The following is a 22,040-nucleotide window of genomic DNA, read 5'->3' as shown; positions in this document are numbered from 1 at the left end:
CCTTGGCGCCCAGCCTCCCCCTTCACTTTTAAGTGGAATTCATTCCTTGAAGAGTATATCTGATATTGAGGGCTTATTGTACTGTAATCTTGTATTATGGATTTTCCTACTATATTAAAGCAGTAGTGTGTTAGGATGAAATATTTTTGTGAATTTGGTTTTCTCTAATTTCAACAATTGTTAAAGTTATCTAATATAAAAAGAGTACAGCTGAAAAGAGAATGAAAACTATATTGTAATTAGGTGCGATATACATATATATTGTATTTTTAAATGTATTCACCTTTTGATGAGTATAATAATCATGATGTATACTATAAATATATACAATAAAACACATTTCCAAAAATGACTCCACTGTTTAACACCTCAATTGCTAATTAATAAAGTTTCTTAATGTACACAGTAACCTTCTTTCATAGAACTGATTTATTTTTCTATTTTATTGTAGGTGGAAAAACTAATCAGCTGAATCTCCAGAACACTGCAACTAAAGCAATTATTCAAGGTCTTATGCCAGACCAGAATTATACAGTTCAAATTATTGCATACAATAAAGATAAAGAAAGCAAGCCAGCTCAAGGCCAATTCAGAAGTATGTATTTATGAGTCTGAAAATACTTCCTCAGGACTCTGTCCCAGCCTTGGATTTGAGTCTGTGCTACATATTTTAACAGGTTAAAATTCTAGATTTTTTTTAGATTTATAGAGATCCTGAAGACCTTCAGTTCTACCTTCCATGAATTCTTCCTATCTCTAATAATTTCTAGCCTTCCCTTTCCCCATTTTGCTGTATTCTGACTTATCCTTTATGCTTTAGTTTCCAATGTGCTCCTTGACATTGGCTCCTGAACCTTACCCAGACATCCTCCTATGTGATTTCTTAGCATCTAGAGCTTCCCTTCTGGTGCTATCACACAACTTTTTAATGGTTTATTTACTTCTCTGTGACCCCCACAAGCCTGTAAGTTTTACAAAGACTGTAACTCAATGCTTTTTATTTCTCATCGTATCACAGTGGCATATGATAGGCCTGGCATATAAAGGGTGTTCCATAAATATGAATGACTGAATGGATAATGCCTGCATCTCCTCTATAGGATCCCAAGAAAGTGCCAGTCTGGCCTCTACTAAAACAACCTATACAACAGGGAATTTAACTCTTTCCAATTGTTTAACAGTTGACATAGGGGATGTTCTATGCCAGACTCCATGATGAGCTGATTTGTCAACAAATACAATGTGATAAATATTGGAGAGAGTATATATAGGACTCTGTGGAGAGAGATACTCTCTGTGCCCCAGTAGTGGGCTGTGGAGAGGCTAGGCTTGGGAAAGCTTCATATTTGGCCCAGTTCTCAAATAGTCAATTGGGCATTTGGAGAAAGAATAGGGTGTGCAGAGGACATTCTAAATAGGAAAGAAAGCTCTGCGGTGGTCCAGTCAATGTCCATAGTTCCTTAGGAAGCATTTTCTTATATTGAGTTTAAAAATGGTCCACACAGGTCCTGATTCTTCTGTCTCTCAGGAGACATTCATTCATTCGGTTTTTTTTTTCATTTAACAAATATATGCCACATACCTACTAAGTGCCAGACTGTTTTCTAGGCACTGAGCACATGGCAAATCCCTGCCCCTACAGACCTTATATTCTAGTGATCAGAGACTACAGCATCACCCTCTTCCTGAAAGTGGCATTTCAAATGTGAAGGATGAAACGTTTTTGTATTGTGAATGCAAACAGAAGAGGCCTATCCTAGTTCACTTTCTGTTACTTCATTGCTAAACCCAATTTATTGTTAAGGACAATTTAAAGCTTAATAAAAAATCATCAGAATATACAATTAACTCCTAAGTAGCTATCATCTGGCTTCAGCAATTGACTGATCATGGCCAGTCTTATTTCTTCTGTCCCCCAAACCCTTTCTCTTACTATTTTTTGAGCAAATCATAGATATCATTTTAAGTAGATCTTTTCTAAATTTTAAACAGCAGCTTTTAAAATCCTGCTGTAAGATGAATCCATACATCTGTGAGGCTGTGGGTCTGGAACTTTGTGTGCAGCAATGTTCTATCTGGATTTTGTTTACACCCCCTCCCTCTCTTTTTTTTCTTCCTCTTCTCAGTAACGTTTTGTGAGACATATAGGCTGGTGCAAAAGTCATTGCAATTTTTGCAATTACTTTCTATTAGAAAAATCACAATTACTTTTGCACCAACCCAATATTTTGTGACTCTTTTAAAAAAATTAAAAGAAAACACAACTTTGTTAAGCTACCTCTTGAAACTTCTGAACAAAGACATTTCACAAATTCACCTGTCATCAGGACATACACATGTTGTAAATGTTACATTCTTTTGAGATTCACATTGTCCGGGAGCTCTGGAAAAGGTTTTTATATTATTTTTTGGTATGAATCAGCCTTCTGTCTCATTTTACTGGCACTATAGTTTCTGGCCTCCAACATTCCTATGCAAGTAGCTGAAATAACTTCACTTAAAGTTTGTGAGAAGCAGTAAAAGGGATAAGAAGAAATGATTTATCTTCTTCTAGTCTGAGGTTTTGCAATTGATTATTTCAAATATTCCACTGACTGAACAGTGGAAGAAACACAGAGAGCCTTATAAATCTTTCCCAGGCTACTTATTCAAAGCACTTAAAAGGAAATTCATTTGTTTCCATCTTAACTCTCTGCTAAGATAACTGTAGAGAAACAGTAAAACGGGTTAGCTTAGATAAATGATACACATGCGTAAGTGTTTTTAGCTGTGTTATTTTTATTGGCAGTATAGAGGGATTTGTTCTGCTCAAATAGCAGTTTGTAAGAATAAAATGAAAATTGCTTGGATAGCTTTCTTTTCCCTTTTGCATTTCAGTTACATTCTTGCTGTCTGTGAGATGGAGCTAAAGCCTAGTCTCCCCTTCCTAGAAAACTTTCGTGGTTAGATCTAGGAAAGTGGTGATCAAGATAAAGCCTTGTGGCTATAGGTTCGCATTTAGTGCAGGGATTCAGATTCTTTATGAGTTCGTATTTTGATACACAGTAAAACATAAGAAATGATCTTTGGGCCGGGTGAGAAGGCTCACACCTGTAATCCCAGCACTTTGGGAGACTGAGGCGGGCGGATCACCTCAGGTCAGGAGTTCAAGACCAGCCTGGCTAACATGGTGAAAAGCCATTTCTACTAAAAAATACAAAAAATTAGCCAAGCTTGGTGGCATGTGCCTGTAATCCCAGCTACAGGGGAGGCTGAGGCAAAAGAATTGCTTGAACCTGGGAGGTGGAGGTTGCAGTGAGCTGAGAGTGCTGTTGCACTCCAGCTTGAACAAAAGTGAAACACTTGGTCTTAAAAAAAAAAAAAAAAATGGGCCGGGCGCAGTGGCTCAAGCCTGTAATCCCAGCACTTTGGGAGGCCGAGGCGGGTGGATCACGAGGTCAAGAGATCGAGACCATCCTGGTCAATATGGTGAAACCCCGTCTCTACTAAAAATCCAAAAAATTAGCTGGGCATGGTGGCGTGTGCCTGTAATCCCAGCTACTTGGGAGGCTGAGGCAGGAGAATTGCCTGAACCCAGGAGGCGGAGGTTGCAGTGAGCCGAGATTGCGCCATTGCACTCCAGCCTGGGTAACAAGCGAAAACTCTGTCTCAAAAAAAAAAAAATGATCTTTGAATTTCTAAGACAGAAAGACATGTCTGATCTAACAGGTATTATGATTCCAAACTTGCCACAAGCAATTCAACCACTTCCAGCCTCAGTTTCTTCACCTGCGAATGAGGGTGGTAACATGTGCCTGTTACCGTACAGATGAGCTGACTTCACCACACAGTAGAGCATGGTAGCTGTTGTTGTTGAAAGAAATACCTTTTGCTTGTCACAATCTGTTTTCCAACTGATTTCGCACCTTGGTTGATGTATATGTTACATCTTATATGTGATGTAGTGGATCAGCTTCCAAAATGTCTGTTTTTTTTCTTGTTTATTTATAGACTGCCTTTATAACTCTGTGTTTTAATTTAGGACCTTTAAATATGGAGGTCACCTCTTCAATGATTAAGAGAGAAATGAGATGGAAATAAAGGTTTTATTATTTATAAGTCCTGGGAGTTACATGGTATGCTTGGAGGCCACACCCATGGAGGTCAGGGAGCACATGAAGTGGTGGCATCCATAAGCCAGAGGTCTTTATTTGGGTCCAGGGCATTATCCCCAGGTTTCTCTGAGGACGGTTTAATTGGGGGATTTAAAGCAAGCAGGCATGAGTTCCGGGAGGTCACACTATGACTGAGATCTGCATAGTCCATGCAGAGAATGAGGGTCAGGGGGGCCAGTCAAGTGGGCTGTGTGCAGCTCTCCCATAGGGAAGTAGAAGGTAGAAATCGATCTAGGAGAGAATAATGAATAATAAGAGTAACTCCCGAGTTGAGACTGGCAGAAACTTCACTGGAAAGCTGGGCAGGGAGCAGTTATATAAGGCAGATACCTGGATTAACCATATTTAGGAACTAACGCTTTAGGATATGTTATAGGACTGGAAACTCTGTCAAATGTGACTGAGCACGTTTCTAGTAAGAGTAAGTCTAGCTTATATTTAAAATGGATGCTGAAGCAACATAAAATTATAAGAATTCACCACATTCTATTTTGGAAATTTTTTCCAATAGATATCTGGATTAAGCAACATAAAATTATAAGAATTCACCACATTCTATTTTGGAAACTCCCTGCCTTTCTTTGAAAGTCTGGCTCCACAAGGAAGTTTCTCCAAGTCTCTAACTCTGAATTTATTATTAGATTTTCCTAGAGCCATTCCTACCTCCAGCACCATTCAGTACAATCTTTCTCCTATAAAGTTGCAGACATATTCTCTTTTGGAAAATGCAAGTAATTTGGAGTGACAGCCCATGTGTGGGTGGGGTTGAAGATACAGATTTGAAAATTATCGATGAAAGGGTGAGAATTTAAATTGTAGGGTGGTGGCTGGGCGCGGTGGCTCACGCCTATAACCCCAGCACTTTGGGAGGCTGAGGTGGGTGGATCACGAGGTCAAGAGATCGAGACCATCCTGGTCAACATGGTGAAACCCCGTCTCTACTGAAAATGCAAAATTTAGCTGGGCATGGTGGCGCGCGCCTGTAGTCCCAGCTACTCAGGAGGCTGAGGCAGGAGAATTGCTTGAACCCAGGAGGCGGAGGTTGCGGTGAGCCGAGATCGCACCATTGCACTCCGGCCTGGGTAACAAGAGCGAAACTCCGTCTCAAAAAAAAATAATAAATAAAAATAAATAAATAAAATAAAATAAATTGTAGGGTGCCAAAGTGCTGGTGGGTTGTACAGAGACACAAAGCAATCTTAGTATATAATCATGTTTCATGAATAGTAGTAGAGAAAGGGCCCAAAGAATGAGAATGAACAGGAGTAGGTGAAAGGAGAAAACCAGGATAAAGCCATTGTAAAAACTGAGAAGGAAAAGAAAGTGGTGTTTGTATGGGGTGGGGGGGGGGATACTCCGAAGTGCCGATGCTTATAAAGAAGTCAGTGAATGAGGTTTTAAAAATTATTATAAAAACTTATACATATCAGGATCAAGGCATCTTACATTTTTATTTTTAAAATGTTTTAAAATTGTTTTTTAAGTCTTGGAATTTAATCTCTGGGTAGCAGAAAGCCAAGGAAGTTTCTAAGACAAGGAATAATAGAATTAGAGTGGCATGACCTTGGCCAAAGACAACTCTCAAACCATCATCCAAAGGGATGAAAGACAGTGGAAAGAAAGAGGTGGAGGATATGATAAAGACAGGATGAATGGAACAATATCCCGGAGAAGGCAGCAAGGGTGGTTCAGGGGAAATCATTGCTTCCCCTATGTAGCTTACCCTCCAGTACGTCTGCTGATTTCCATGAAGTGAAGGTAGCAATTGAACAAAATACCTTGGCTCACTTCTGCATTTTCACAGGGTGTTTTATTTGTGCAAGAACCATTGCCATTTGGCAGGGTCTTGACTGCTTCAAACAGCCTAAGGTGCGATTTGGCAGAAAAGCAGCTGTGCAGTTTTAAGGAGAGAATGCAATGGAAAGTTAAGCTAATAGTATAGGTTGATATGAATTTATTAAAAGGCCAAAAGACATTTTTGGTTCCTTAATATTTTCTAATTAAATCCATAAAGAAAAACCACCATTTATTAATAGAGAAACTTTTTATGTTTGAAAAGGAATATTATAAGGATCTTCACTTTTTTATTTATATACAGATGGAGCAATTCCAAATGAGGCTATTCATGGTTAAGATCTTCCTAGAATGGGAACCAAGTTCATAGGCTAAGTCCAGAGACTTGAAGATACGGCTTTAACCCCGTACCAGCACTGAACTGATTTTATGAGATAGATTTTAGTTTCCTGGTTATTCATTCGTCATGTATAAGCTAGGGATAATTATGCTGATTTTAAAGCAGTTATGAAGGATTAAATATATGTTGACACATCTGTGCATAGTGCATACTCAGCCAAAGTAATTCCTTAAGTGTTTTTGTGTCTTCTCATGACAAGGTTGAAAAACAACAGCACTTCTAATATTTGAGGATAAGTTTGTACCATGGAGCTCATTTCTATAAATACTTTTCAGGGCTTGCAAGGGTTTTAGTAAAACTCATTGAATATTTTCTTTTAGACTTTAATAAAACATGGTGTTGTATCTCTACTTTTCTTCCAGTTAAAGATTTAGAAAAAAGAAAGGAACCAAAGCCCAGAGTCAAAGTTGTGGACAGAGGAAATGGGAGTAAACCATCTTCACCGGAAGGTCAGAGATGATTTTGATTAACTCGTGTTGGGTGTTGGGTTGTTTTAACTACACAGGCAATACTCACATATGTGGTTGCTGGTACCGTCTGAGAAGTACAGGTCTAAATGAAGATCGCCTGTGGCCTCTTTGTACTCTTCCTTCCTTTCCCATACAAGATGACCCTCGACCCTTTGGCATGTGACTTTTCAGGCATCTTTCTTGGAATGTGCATATATGTACAGCCTGTCATATTTCTCATTACGTGCATACCTTCTCGCTTGGCAGCCTTTCCATGTCAATTCATATAGGAAGCAACGTCACCCAGTATAACTTGCATGGGCTCTCCCACTTGCCTGCCTAAATTCAAAGCCTGCCTTTGCCACTTTGAGTGATCCTATACTAGTTGTCTAAATGTCTATGCCTCTATTTCCTTATCTGCAAAATGTGGAGAATGAGATTGACATTATAGAGTTCTTTGGGACAAAATGTGTTGATATATGTAAAATACTTAGAACGTTGCCTGACATTGAATAATGTTAGGTATTATTATTAGTCTACCTCATTCTTTTTAATAGCCAGAGAGTATTCTATGGGCTAGACAATTACAATTTATTGATTATTCCCCCTTCCTGCCCTCCTACCCCTCCCCTTTTTTGGGATGGGGTCTTGCTTTGTTACCCAGGTTGGAGTGCAGTGGCATGATCTTGGCTCACTGCAACCTCCACCTCCCAGGTTCAGATGATTCTCCGGCCTCAGCTTCCTGAGTAGCTAGGATTACAGGCATGTGCCACCATGCCCAGCTAATTTTTGTATTTTTAGTAAAGACAGGGTTTCACCATGTTGTCCAGGCTGGTCTCAAACTCCTGGTCTCAGGTGATCAGCCCTCCTGGATCTCCCAAAGCGGTGGGATTAAAGGAGTGAGCCACTGTGCCCAGTCGATTATTCCCCTTTTGTTGGGCATTTAATGTTTTCTAATTTTCACTGTCACAAACATGCTGCAACAGTATATTTCTCACTGGAACTGCAAGGTTAAAGGATAAGCAAATTTCATACTGCCGATTGATAGATGGCAGGCTCTATCAATATTGGCTTAAATTGTTTTTCAGTAATTTGTACTTCTGCCAAAAATATATAACAGGGATTATTTCATATGTTCTTTTCAACATTTGAAATCCTTAATATTGGAAAAATTTCCCAATTATATCTCATTTGCTTAATTTGCACCTTTTTGATTACTAGTGAAGTTACACATTTTTTCATCTCTTTAGTAATCATTTGTAATTTTTCCTGTTCATTTTTTGTGTTGTCTTTATTTCTTTAATGAATGTATAAAAACTTTCTAAATATTTTGAGTATAAAACCCTTTTCTACATATTGTTGTATTTTTGCAAATATTTTCTCCTGGTGTATGATTTGCCTTGCAACTTTATTCGTTTGTTTGAGAATTTTTGAATACAATTAAAAAATTATGACAAATGTTTTACTCTGAATTTTGATGCATTTCTTGGTTTTCTAACATTAATATGTAAAAATATTTTCCTGTTTCTCTTCTAATGACTTGCAGGTTTATATTTATACTTATTAAAACTTATTAAATGTATTAGATATAAAAATGTGTAAAAATAGTATCATAAACATGTTTGTCCAGCTTAAGAAAATAAACCTATTACCATACAGTGAAAACTCAATATTTATCCCTATAGATTTCCTTTCTCTCTTGTAGGAGGCTGCCGCTACCCTGAAGTCAGTTTTTATCATTCCACTCTGTGTCTTTATCATTTTACTTCATATATATCTGCAAGCTTAAAACATATTAATTATACAAAATTCAAATTTTATATGCATTTTGTTATAATGGATGTATACCTTTGCAACTTTTTAATTCTAATGTTAAACTTTTTTGAGTTATTTATGTTGATTTATGTAGAGCCAAATTATTCATTTTCTTTGCTGTGTAGAATAGAATGCCACTGGATAAATATATTCCAATGTATTTAACCCCTCCAGTATTTTGCTATAATTAATTTGTTGTAAATATCTTTGCTTATGTCTTCTTCTGTACTTGTGGTAGAATTTTTCTAGAGTATATTCCTTGGAATCGAGTTATTCACTTGCTGTGTATATATAATTTTATAGCTCCTCTCAATATCGTTTTTATGTTTTTATATCTAATCCTTCCTTCATTGTATTTTCTTTTTTTCTAACATCCTGAATTGAGCATTAATCTATTAATTTTTAATTAGTATATGCACCTTAAGATATCCAAGTACTGCTTGAGCTGTCTCACATAGATTTTGATACGTGGTATTGTTATACTCTAGTTTATGCTATTGTCTAAATTTCACTAGATTTTCTTCTTTGATCCATGAGTTACTTAGAAATATGCTATTAATTTGTAAACATCTGGAGATTTTAAAAGAAGGTATTTATTTGTTATTCATGTCTAATTATTGCATTGTGGGTAGAGAATGGGGTATGTAGAAATATTCTTTGAAATTGGTTGAGGCATTTTTATTACTTAAATGTGGTCAGTTTTTAAAAGTATTCCATGTGTCCTTGAGAAAAATGTGCATTTTAATTTCCCTGGATGATATTTGTCCATTTCTGTTTGTAACTCTGAAAATTTTGCTTTAAATACTTAAAGGCTAGATATATACAAAATAAGAGTTATATTTTTTTGGTCAATTTTTCTTTTTCATATTACATAATGGTTCTTTTTAGTCTTAGTAATTCAATATTTACCTCAAGGACTATTTTATCTGATATTAATATACCTGTGCCACATTTATTTTATTTAGTACTTACCTACTGCATTGATTCTCTATTCTTTAACTTTCACTATATTTGTGTTTCAAGTTCAAAGTGACTAATTTGTAGAGAAGATTAATTTGCATTTAAAAAATTCTCTTACAGTCATTGTATGTTACTTGATAGCTTTAGTTTACTTAAATTTGTTGATGTTACTGGTAATTTTGGACTTACTACTATTTATTTTGTGCTATTTCCCTACATTTTTTTTATCTTTTTCCCCGCTTTACACCTTACTTAAAATCGACCAAGTTTCTTTTTTTTTGTAAATCCATTTTATCCCTTACTGACCTAGAAAAGCTAACATAGTCTAATACTAATCAGTGTCTTTACTATTTCCCTGTAATACAGAATATAGAATGCAATAATGCTTTAAACTCAGCTATTCATCTCCCATCTTACGCATTGTTCTTGACAAATACATTAACTTATTTTTTTGGCCTCACACAGATATTATTTAATATATTTATTGTAGATGTTCTTGACAATCAGTTTTTGTCCAGATTTGCCCATGAAGTTGTTTTGCTCACCATTTCATCTTGCATCTCAGACTTTCTCTATGTATCCATTTTCCTTCACAGAAGATCTGTGGTGGTAAACTTATCTTTATTCATGAAAAATATCTTCATTCTGCAGTCACTATTGAGATATTGGTTGGGTACCAGGTTGAGAGTTGTCTCCAGTCATTTCAAAGACATTTTACTATCTTCTGGTTCCTGTGGCTTCATTGACGTGTGTTTTCAGTCTAAGGATTGTTCCTTTGTAGGTGTCCTTTCTTTTCTGTCTGGATGGGTTTCAAGCTTACTGTCTTTTGTCTCTGGGGTTATGCTGCTTCACTATCGTCAGCCCAGATGTAGATTTCTTTGTGTTTTCAGAATCCAGATTTATTTATTTACTTACTTACTTACCGTTGAGACAGAGTCTTGCTCTGTCTCCCGGGCTGGAGTGCAGTGGCACAATCTCAGCTCACTGTAAACTCCACCTCCCAGGTTCAAACAATTCTCAGCCTCAACCTCTCAAGTAGTTGGGATTACAGGTGCCCACCACCACATCCAGCTAACTTTTGTATTTTTAGTAGAGATGGTTTTACCATCTTGACCAGGCTGATCTTGAATTCCTGACCTTGTGATCCACCTGCCTCAGCCTCCCAAAGTGCTGGGATAACAGGCGTGAGCCACCGTGCCCAGCCCAGAATCCAGATTTATACCTTTCACCAGGATTAGAACATTCTTAATGTTTAACTCTTTAAAATATTATTTTTTTCTCAATAATTTATATTCATATTCTTTCTCTCAATTAGATTTATGACAGTTTCTTTGGACAATCTATGTCTTTTAATACTAATATTTTCTACCTGTGTGATTTTATAAATGATATTTTGGGTTCCTTATATCTGGTTTTTAGGACACTAAATCTCTTCCCTTTCTAATCTACTCTTTAGACTGTTCTTTTCAATGAGGAAATTTTTTTTTTTTTTTTTTTTTTTTTTGAGACAGAGTCTTACTCTGTCACCAGGCTCCAGGCTGGAGTGCAGGCACAATCTTGGCTCACTTCAACCTCCACCTTCCGGGTTCAAGCAATTCTCCTGCCTCAGCCTCCCTAGTAGCTGGGATTACAGGCGCATGCCACCACACCTAGCTAATTTTTATATTTTTAGTAGAGACGGGATTTCACCATGTTGGTCAGGATGGTCTCGATCTCTTGACCTCATGATCCACCGGCCTCGGCCTCCATAAGTGCTGGCCTTACAGGCTTGAGCCGCTGCACCCGGCCAAGGAAATCTTTTATTCCTAGAAAACATATTGGCTTCTTTTTCAACATTGCTAGGAATTTTGTATAGTGCTTGGTTCCTTTTTAACTTTTTAATTATTCTGATATTTTAATCATGATTATTTTATATTCTGAATTCAATAATTCTATGATTAAATTATTTTAAAATTATATTCTTTTACTTTTCTTTCTTTCTTTTTTTTTTTTTAAGGAATCTCCCTCTGTTGCCCAAACCAGAGTGCAGTGGTGTAATCTTGACTCACTGCAACCTCTGCCTCCTGAGTTCTAACAATTGTCCTGCCTCAGCCTTCCTAGTAGCTGGGATTATAGGCCCCTGCCATCATGCCTGGCTAAGTTTTGTATTTTTAGTAGACAAGAGGTTTCACCATGTTGGCCAGGCTGGTCTTGAATTCCTGACCTCAGGTGATCTGCCTGCCTCCATCTCCCAAAGTGCTGGAATTACAGGCGTGAGCCACTGCACCTGGCTAGGGTTAAATTCTTGTTACTTGTTTATACTGACTTTCATTCATGGGCTGGTTTCTTTGTATGACCTGCCACTTTGGCTTGTGGACTTGTGTGGAAATTCTTCACAGCATGGCTTAAGGGTATATTCCTTCAGAATGGTGCCTTTTGGTTGCCATTAACCTGGAAACATTTTATGTTGATTTCTTATCTTAAGATACTCAGAGCTTGTCCATGGTTACAAATTCATAGGAGAGACAGTCTTCTCACACATAGAGCTTAGGCCATTATAAACACTTTCCTTGTCATCTCCCTTTCTGGAAAGCAGTTATTTTTCTAGTCCAACATTTTGTAAGGATATGGCCCTGTGAGGTGCCTCCTTTACATAACAACTGTCAAGTCCAACTTCCCACCTTGAATGCACTAAGGTCCTGTCTCCCAGTCCAGGCATGACCATTACAGTTTAATGTCTTGATTGATAAATTTCTGGTTAAGGTGAAATCTGCCAGATACATATTTTCCCTTGCAATAAGTAAGTAGCTTATGATGAGGTATTTTGAGACATGTACATATTCTGTTTCTCATGGAAATTTACCTACTTGTTTTAGCGTCTACTGATTCTTGCCTGAGTCAGTAACTATTATAATGTTTTCTCAAATGATAATTTTTCTAATTTCATTGTTTATTCTACATTTATTATTTGGCATTCTACTGTGAAGAAGGTTTTTTCCTTCTTCCACATTTGTTTTTCTTTTTGTATGAGTATGGACTGGTAGAGTCTTAGTTTATTTGATGGACTATAATCCATTATTATCATTATTTATTTCGATGCTCAAATTGTTCCAGATTTGCTAGGTGGGAGCTATTTCAAGCTGTCTCTTATGTCTTTTAAATATGTCCCCATCTTTCTTTAAGTTATTTCTTACTTTCTGGCACAAACTTTACATTCTGAGCTCTTGTATTTTTTCTGTCTGGCCCCCAAACAAACCATTTCTTCCGGGAGTCCTGGTTTCTTTTTGTGAAGAATAGTATTTTGAAACCAAAATGTGGGTACTAGATATGCCTATTGCTTCTGGAGTGTCACACCATTATTTCTGTCTGTCTCTCACTCTCTCATTCTCTTGCTCTCTATCAATCATCTATCTATCATTTACCTATCACTCTATCATCTATCAATCATCTATCTGTCATCTATCATGCATCTATCATCTATCTTTCTATTATCTATCTATCTATCTGTTTTGCTGTATCTTAATGTCTATCTTTTGCCCATACCACGGGCTTTATTCTAGCCCTGCTTCTTTTAATATTTATAGCTCCTCTTTCAAGAAAGAGAGAAATATGGATCCCAGTATTCTAAATATATCTACTCATATGGTCAATCATAGAAATCGTTTTAGAACTGCCAATCTGTACACACAGCAAAAAAAAACAAACAAATCTATTGGTTTGTTTAATGTTTGCTTTTAGTCTAGGTTATATCATATCTGTGTTCAAAAGGATCTTGGATTAGTTCTTTTCTTCCCTATTCACTGTGGTTTTGTCATTTATTTTAATACAGTTAGGCTAATCTGTGAGTATGTAAAACATTGGCACATTTCCTGAAGTTGAAAAGTCTACAAAAGGATTACACTGAAAAGGATTTTTTTTACCTGCCAACGAATTTCTGCTATTCTTTCCTTCCAGCTTTACTCGCCCCTTCTATATAATCAAATGTGTTAGTTTCCGTCTTATCTTTTGTGTGTTTCTTTTTGTAAAAACAGGTTTGTTAATATTTTTAAGGGAGAATTTTACAAGGAAGTTTCTGGGTTTGGATTGGCTTCTTTTTTTTTCCCCCCCCACTCAACGCTTAGAAAATGGTGCCTATGGAGGCGTGTGTGGATTAGAGTTTAGCTCCAGAATTTATTAGCTATAGCTATGTATTCCTAAAGTGTCTTAACTGCTCTATTCTTTCCCCTAATGCACTTTCCTCTTTCCCTTCCAAAACCTAGGATTGAGGGATTGAGTGCAATGAATTAAAACCAAGAAGTAGACAGTGGAAGAGTGAGGCTACTGTTGGCACATGTTCTAATAAATGCTAATACACATTTGGGGAAGGAAGATTCATAGGCAGTCTATTTCCTTCCTCACTGAAGATATGTTTGAACATATGTTTATGAGGATTTCTTCCTGAGACCACTTTCAGGCAGGCGCTGTCTCAAAGGGTTTATGGTAGTGATGAGGGCTTGTGGTAGGGCAAGAACTTTCAGGAGGTTTGTGGAAAATGGATGGCTTCCTCTTTCAGGTGAGGGTTTCTAGGAGGTGTGTGCCAGGGCAATGAGGACTTTGTGAGAACGCTGGTTATGTGGGAGATTTGTCTTAAGAAGTAAGTTGTGAACAATGGTAACAATTCAGGACAGAGTTTTGGCTCCTAGAAGGTGGAGGGGGATGCATTAGTGTGGCCAACTGGAGACAAAAGGTGCCCCCCTCCACCCCAACCAGGTCATTAATGCAACCCTTAGCATAAGCCCCTCCTCCAAGACATGGTACTCCCATGATGCACATTGAACTGTGCTGTTTTTTGTTTCCCCCGAAATCTGCAATTTTCTTATATAAGAGTCTACATTGATAGTGGCTCAGATACAATCAGACATATTACACATATTTTACAATTTTAGTTAAATACACAGAGCTAAGATCCTTAACAGAAGTGGCTGTGCAGTTAGTTACTTGTTTCCAATCTGCTGTACATGTTTCTTTAATAATCCAAAATGAACTGACAAACAAAAGTGGTATTTGCCTTTGAGCACAATATTGGCACATTTGCATTAATGGCAGTTTCTCCATTGTTGTCCAAACAGCTTTCTTTAATCATTTTTGGAGTTTTGCACAAGAATGTAGAATCTGATTGGAAATGATTAAGAGAAAGATAGGAAAAACAGCATAGGGTTTCTCTTTTTTTCCTTCTTTTTCAGTGATTTTTAAAATTAAGATCACCGACCCTCTTTGTTTTGTTTTTAATGGATTTTTAAAAATAATGTAGTCTCTATTGTTAGATTAGGGGTAAATCTCAGTGCTCTCATTTTCTGGAGGGAAAAACGAGATGAGCTTAAAATATTCTTTCCAGCAAACTATGGCCCATGGGCAAAATTCAGTCTTCTGTTTTTTAAAATAAGATTTTGTTGGAACACAGCTATACACATTCCTTTACATATGGTATATGGCTGCCTTCCCACAATATCAGAGTTGAGTATTTGCAACAGAGAGTATATGGCCTGCAAAGCCTAAAATATTTGCCGTTTTGCTCTTTTCAGAAAAAGTTCGCTCATCTTTGTCTTAGAAGGTTTAAAATTGTTGAATATTTTGGCACACAATTCTTCACTAAACCCAGTAATGAATTGCTTTTCTGAGGACAACTGCTATTTCTAATAATTTCATAGGCTGTGCTCATAATACATACACACACACACACACACACACACACACACACACACACCCCTACTCCTACCTTTGAACATTTCTATCTCTTATACTCCCATATTTGATTTTTTTACTTGAAACATGAGAACTGTCAAGAGTTAGTTGTGAGGATTGAGTTAAAATGTGTAAAATGCCTAGAACATAGTAAGTGCCACATATTTTATATATAGCACTTACTACATGCATAAAAGAGTTTAAATACATATATAAGTAGTATGGTATTTGCTATTAATAATAGCATTTATATTTTGCAAGAGCTAAGACCATCATGGGCCAGTGGTTTATATTATTGATTTAATAATAAATGCATGGAAGAACTGCTAATTGTCCCCTAGTGTCAAGCACTGAATTAGGTTTTGGGGATTAAGTGGCGAGCACGGGAGGCAGAATTCTACCCTCATGGAGCTTACATAGTCTAGCGGGAGCTCAACACATGTGCTCAGTGCCTTCTCTTGGAGAAGAGCCAGTTCTAAATTATGCAGTCATTATGATCCAGTGTAGACTGGGCACATGGTTATTTTCAAAGCATATTTTCACTTACTGGGATCTCTCACCTCCCATTAATACTTTTATGGTTCTTGGCTCACAGTCAAGAGACTGATTTGAAATTTTATCACCTTTCCACTAGCTCTTATGGGCTGTAGATCTGCCAAACCCAGGACTGTGATTTTAGCTTGGTAAAAATGGGACTGTTAGGGTTTTAATTTCCATTAGGTAGTCGTCAGAAGGTAGCTAAAGTACAGGGTAATAGGTGGGTCTTGTAGGTTAATGCTGGCAAGAATCTGACTCCACTCCTGGATTAAAGGGGAAAGAATTGGGTTCAGTCAGTCTTAACAGGACAGGGGGGTTAAGTGTAGGCTCGAATTTATGCATGAAAGGGTTTGAAGGATGCCTGGATCATAGAGTATGCTCTATTAGTGTTTCTTCTTCTTCTTCTTCCCAGTTTTCTCCTCCTCCCTTTCCTTTTCTTGCTCTCACTTACTCTGCCTTATTCTCATTGTTATTATAATTATTATTATCTCGACCTTTAACATGGTGTTCCAGCAACAACACCAGGGTTGACTTGAAAATTGTTCCTAATCTATGCAGGGGGGCTCTGAGGAAGCCTCTCTGTATATGTCTATGCCCTGAGTGAGGGAAAAGTCTTAAGAATGCATAACCTTGAGCCTGAGCCCCACACAGATTAGGTATTCAGATTTATATTCACCATGTGCTCTGGGGCCTGCCCATTCAAGAAATTAATATAAAAATGGCTTCCAGCAGGTAAAAGCAGTGGGATGCCTGGCAGAAGCAAACACACAATCACATTTGAGCCACATGTGCTCAGCTCAAATTCTAAAGATTGGCACAGATAAAACCATGCCAAAGGAGAGCTCACAACTCACAATTTCAAAACATAGAAGTAAACTATGTGCCATAAATGAGAGTTAGAAGACACAAAAGTGGTGGTCTCAGAATTCTGTGAACTTTAGTTATGGCATCATTACATAAAGAGTATATAATAAGGACCAGGTGCAGTGATTCATGCCAGTAATCCCAGGACTTTGGGAGGCTCAGGGCGGTAGATCACTTCAGGCCAGGACTTTGAGTCCAGCCTGGCCAATATGGCAAAATCTCATCTCTGCTAAAAACACAAAAATTAGCTGGGTGTGATGGTGCATATCTGTAATCCCAGCTACTCTAGAGGCTGAGGCAGGAGAATCTCTTGAACCTGGGAGGTGGAAGTTGCAGTGAGCTGAGATAGTGCCACTGAACTCCAGTTTGGGTGACAGAGTCCTTGTCTCAAAAAACAAAAAAAAGACTGTATTATAAATAACAATATGATTACTAATGTCAGAAATATTTGAAACAAGATGAAAAGACTGTAAAACCATGACAAAGAAAATAGGTAGATTAGAAAAGGGACCAAGTGAAGATAAATAGTACTGAGGAGCATAAACAAAAAGCCACACCCATAATCATGTTGGTAAAACTATGGGACAGGCCAGGCACAGTGGCTTATGCTTGTAATCCCAGCACTTTGGGAGGCTGAGGGGTGCAAATCATGAGATGAAGAGATTGAGACCATCCTGGCTAACATGGTGAAACGTTGTCTCTACTAAAAATACAAAATTAGCTGGGTGTGGTGGAGCACACCTGTAGTCCCAGCTACTCAGGAGGCTGAGGCAGCAGAATCACTTGAACCTGGGAGGCAGAGATTGCAGTGAGCCGAGATTGCACCACTGCACTCCAGCCTGGGTGACAGAGAAAGACCCTATCTCAAAACAACAACAACAACAACAACAAAACAAAACAAAAAACAAAAAAACCCTGTAGGACACTAAAATTCCAAAAGATAAGAGGAGAACAGATAGGAAGAAAAGAGCCAAATAGGAAGAAATGGCCTTGTTGATTCCATTTCTAAATGATGGAGATCTCACTGTGCATGCACAGTTATTTGTTCTTCATTTCTCTGGAGCATAAAATAAACCTCTGTTTTTAAAAATTGATATTAATTGACTTAGATGAAACCATGACGACAAAGATAAGTCATGATTCCTCTCTACTGGGACTACTACTAGTCTGTAACATATTTTAAATGTTTTCACTTAAATGTAAGAAGGCAATTGATGTTATAAAATTTGGGATTCCCACCGTTTATTTATTGGTCCTCATTAGAGCTCATTGAAATACCGTTTTGGTTCTCAGAATCTATGTGGGATTCATTTCTTTTCTTTTTTTAGAGTTTGTCTCCCCTTAGTTTATGATCCACCTTTACTGAAAAATTCTAGGCAGCATATTAGTCCGGAATCTTTGGCTTCAGTAGAAACACATTCAAACTAGTTTAAGTACGAAAAGAATTGTACGACTCATGTAATTGAAGCAGGGCTGGACCTAGGGTCTCAATCCAGTATCCGTTGCTCTCTCTTGCTTCTCCATCTCCTGGCTCTGCCTTCCTCTGGGATGGTGTTATTTCTAGGTAGGATTGCTACAGTGGCAATGAAGGACCCCAGAGTTCCAGGTTCCAGAATCACATAATAGTGAGTAACCCCAATCCATACGGTAGGAAGCCTTTCATTTTTTAGGCAGAGTCTTGCCCTGTTGTCCAGGCTGGAGTGCAGTGGTGTGATCTCTGTTCACCGCAGCCTCCACCCCCTTGCTTCAACAGACTCCCGCCTCAGCCTCCTGAGTAGCTGGGACTACAGGCAGGCCCCACCACACCCAGCTAATTTTTGTATTTTTAGTAGAAACAAGTTTTCCTCATGTTGGCCAGGCTGATCTCAAACTCCTGACCTGAAGTAATCCATCTGCCTCAGCCTCCCAAACTGCTGGGATTGTAGGCATGAGCCACAGCCTGGTGTGCCATGGAAGCCTTTTTGATGTTAGTTTCAGAAAACATCTCAAGAATAGTTTTGATTGGTCCAGCTTGATTCATGTGCCCATCTCTGATCCAACTGCAGTGAACAAGGAATTGCAAGAATCTAATTGGCTACACCAGGAGCTGCAAGGATGGGATTAGCCCTAACTGAGATATCTGGATTGAGAATGAAATCAGGCAAACACATTTAAGTCAACTATGGGGAGCTTTAAAATATTGTATGATTCTCTTTAGATTATCTCCCAAATGTGCACTATTACAATGAACTTGTTTCTGTCACATCATGAAAAAAATGGAAGAAGTTTTAAAAAATTAAAGTTTCAACCATATGGAGTATAATTTGACCATTAAGATCACCTTTAAAATAATACCTTTAGTTGCTCTGGGTTTCAAGAAAAAGTAGTTTTTATTTTACAAATGATATAATACATGCACTCTCAATGGGAGTGATATCCTTAAATGGGCAAAATTGATTTTAGGAGTGAGAGATGAAAAATATTAATTCTTTTATGTATTAAGTATAAATATACAATGCATAAATAGCTATACGGGATACCTGTGGTTTTGAAATTTCATGAAGAGGTGATTAGGAAAAATATCTAAAGGTTCCTTATGGGGGTGTTAGCTAAAAATGGTGAGAAACATTGATCTCATGCAACACATGTATTACAGAAAAGTTTTCCTGCAAATTTTAGCCCCTTTCTCCCCTCACTTCTGCTCTCTCAGCATTCCATAATATATAGTTTTTAAACATAGAATGAAAAAAATATATATAAAAGTTAGCCAGGCTTGGTGGCCTGAACCTGTAGTCCCAGCTACTTGGGAAGCTAAGGCAGGAGAATTGCTTGAACTGGGGAGGCGGAGGTTGCATTGCATCATTGCACTCCAGCCTGGGAGACAGAGAAGGACTCCCTCCCCCAACCCCCAAGAAGTTATGCTTATGCACTCCTGATGACAATGGGATGAAATTCTAGCATTAGACCTCCAGTTTTCTTCTAGCTCCTCCCTCACTGCCCTTGATGAGATAGCTTTGAACAATTTTGACACTTTTACTCTGGCCTCCAGCAAAGTTTATTATTCTCAACTTGTGAATTCTCCAGTGGTAAGAATTAGTAACTCTGTCTGAAATAAGTTTTCAAATGTCTTTATTCTTAAAAGAACTTGTAACATACCATTTTAAAAATAATCAGATACCTTACAGCTATGAGGACTGCTGTTGATTTTGGCAGAGTGACTCTCCCGTAGGAATGCTTGGGTTTGTTTGACTAGTAGCTTCCTTCTTGTCTAAGAATTTTCTGTGGAATATCTTGTCCATATCTGCAGGGCTGACTATTGTCAAACTGAAAAGTTTTTTGGTTTACAAACTGCAAAATGTCAGGATCGGTTGAATTAGAGTAACCGGGATAATTGAGTTGTGTTTTGTGAAAATAACCTTAAATGACCAAAGTAAACATACAGCCAGATCGTGTAGTATTACATACAGAGCTGAAAATCAATGAGAATATAATACACTGACTCCTGAAATTGAGCAAATTTCATTTCAAAATAGAGGTGATCAGATAAAATAGCCTCTCCTGGGTCAGTATTCACTCAGGAAATAACCAGGCAACTGTGCCAATAAAACTTTAAAGTTAACTTTATTTTATTTATTTATTTATTTATTTTTGAGACGGAGTCTCACGGTGTAGCCCAAGCTAAAATAGAGTGGTGCAATCTTGGCTCACTGCAACCTCCAAACCCGGGGCTCAAGTGATTTTCATGCCTCAGCCTCCCAAATAGCTAGGACTACAGGCATGTGCCAGCATGCCCAGCTGTTTTTTTGTATTTTAGTAGGAACAGGGTTTCACCATATTGCCCAGGGTGGTCTCAAACTCCTGAGCTCAGGTGATCCACCTGCCTTGGCCTCCCAAAATGCTGGGATTACAGGTGTGAGCCACTGTGCCTGGCCTTAAACAAACTTTATCTAAAAAATATATAAGAAGAATGACATATTTTCAAAGGAATTAAAATCTGTTTTAGGTATCTTGCATTGTGGTAGGGTAGGAAGAGTCTGGAGAGGGTACATTACAGGAGATGGGGGGATAAAAATCAAATCAAAAGCTTCTGAGACAGTAATGTTGTTGGAAAAGAGAAGAGTAATTGTATTGGGAGGAAGTGGGAAATATACATGGACAGGTCAAGTGGAGAACTGGGGAAGGAAGACATAATCTTAACCTGTAGGTCACTTTGAGAGCCCTGCAGTTCAGCTAATCACAAGGATGGCAGGGGCTCCTCAGCCATTCCTTCAAGAGTTGTCCTACATCTGCTTTCATTAACAGCGATTTTAGTATTTCTCAAGGATGTCTTTGGACATCCTGCCTGCCTGTAATTGAGTTGCAATCTGTTACTTTATGCACTCCTCCTGGGCATATAGAATCCTCCTAATCCCTCTTCTGTATGATAGCCCTTTAAATATTTGAAGACAGCTGTCGTGTCTTCTGCCAGTCCCTTACAATTTAGAGCAGAGGAGAAATGTGATGCATGTGGTGTTTACAGGGTTGTTAGTTACTCTTAAGATGTAGGGCTCTGAGTGACAGCTGAAATGTTCTCTTGACTGTGGTGCAACCACCGGTCTTCACATTCCTGCAAGTTTTCGTGGTGTTATTCCTCCCAGGTTGAATATAGGACAAATGTGTATGGCTTTGATTACAAGACTTGTCCATATTTTCCTTCCTTTCTTTCTTCCTTCTTCCTTTCCTCCCTCCCTTCCTGTCTCTGAAACACTTCTCTTCTGTGATGGGAGTTGAATGGTTCAGGCTTTGGAGTGAGTCTGGGTTTGATTTCAATCCAGCTTTTCCACTTGCTCAGTGTTTGATGGTGAGCAAGTTATTTAACCTATACAGTTACTTTATCCTTCTTTCTCTATGAAATGGGAAGAACATCTACCTTACAGGATTAATATTGGGCTTAGATGAAAACCATGTATGCAGAGCATCTGATGAAAGCTATCACTGAATGGTAGGCTTTTAATAATTATTAATATAAAAAAGGAAACAAAGGAAAGTGTATGTGTGAGAAGGGTGTGTATGTGTGAGAGAGAGAGAACGAGAGATTTATTTTAGAGAGAGAGACAGAGATTGAGAGATTTATTTATTTTAGACAGTCTCACTCTGTCACCCAGGCTGGAGTGCAGTGGTGTGATCTCGGCTCACTGCATCCTCTGCCTTCCATATTCAAGCAATCCTTGTGCCTCAGACTCCAAATAGCTGGAATCACAGGTGTGCATTACCATGCCTGGCAGGTGTTTCTATTTTTTTAGTAGAGATGGGGTTTCACCATGTTGGCCAGGCTGGTCTCAAACTCCTGTCCTCAAGTGACCTGCCTACCCCTGCCTCCCAAAGTGCTGGGATTGACAAGCCACCATG

The 22,040-nt window shown here is 38.1% G+C and overlaps 1 protein-coding gene across 10 annotated transcripts in view; it reads left to right on the top strand.

Annotated features, from left to right (window-relative positions):
- COL14A1 (collagen type XIV alpha 1 chain) overlaps positions 1 to 22,040 on the top strand; it is a 389,701-nt gene that overhangs the window by 168,120 nt on the left and 199,541 nt on the right. For all 10 annotated transcript variants that reach the window (XM_035277299.3, XM_035277297.3, XM_054246787.2 and 7 more), the window contains 2 exons: positions 452 to 595; positions 6,711 to 6,797. In XM_035277299.3, the coding sequence (XP_035133190.3) occupies positions 452 to 595; positions 6,711 to 6,797 (231 nt within the window). The remainder of the gene's footprint in view (positions 1 to 451; positions 596 to 6,710; positions 6,798 to 22,040) is intronic.

The sequence above is a fragment of the Callithrix jacchus genome, chromosome 16 (genome assembly GCF_049354715.1).
Source record: "Callithrix jacchus isolate 240 chromosome 16, calJac240_pri, whole genome shotgun sequence".
Lineage (NCBI taxonomy): Eukaryota > Metazoa > Chordata > Mammalia > Primates > Cebidae > Callithrix > Callithrix jacchus.
This window is presented reverse-complemented; position numbering and strand designations above follow the sequence as displayed.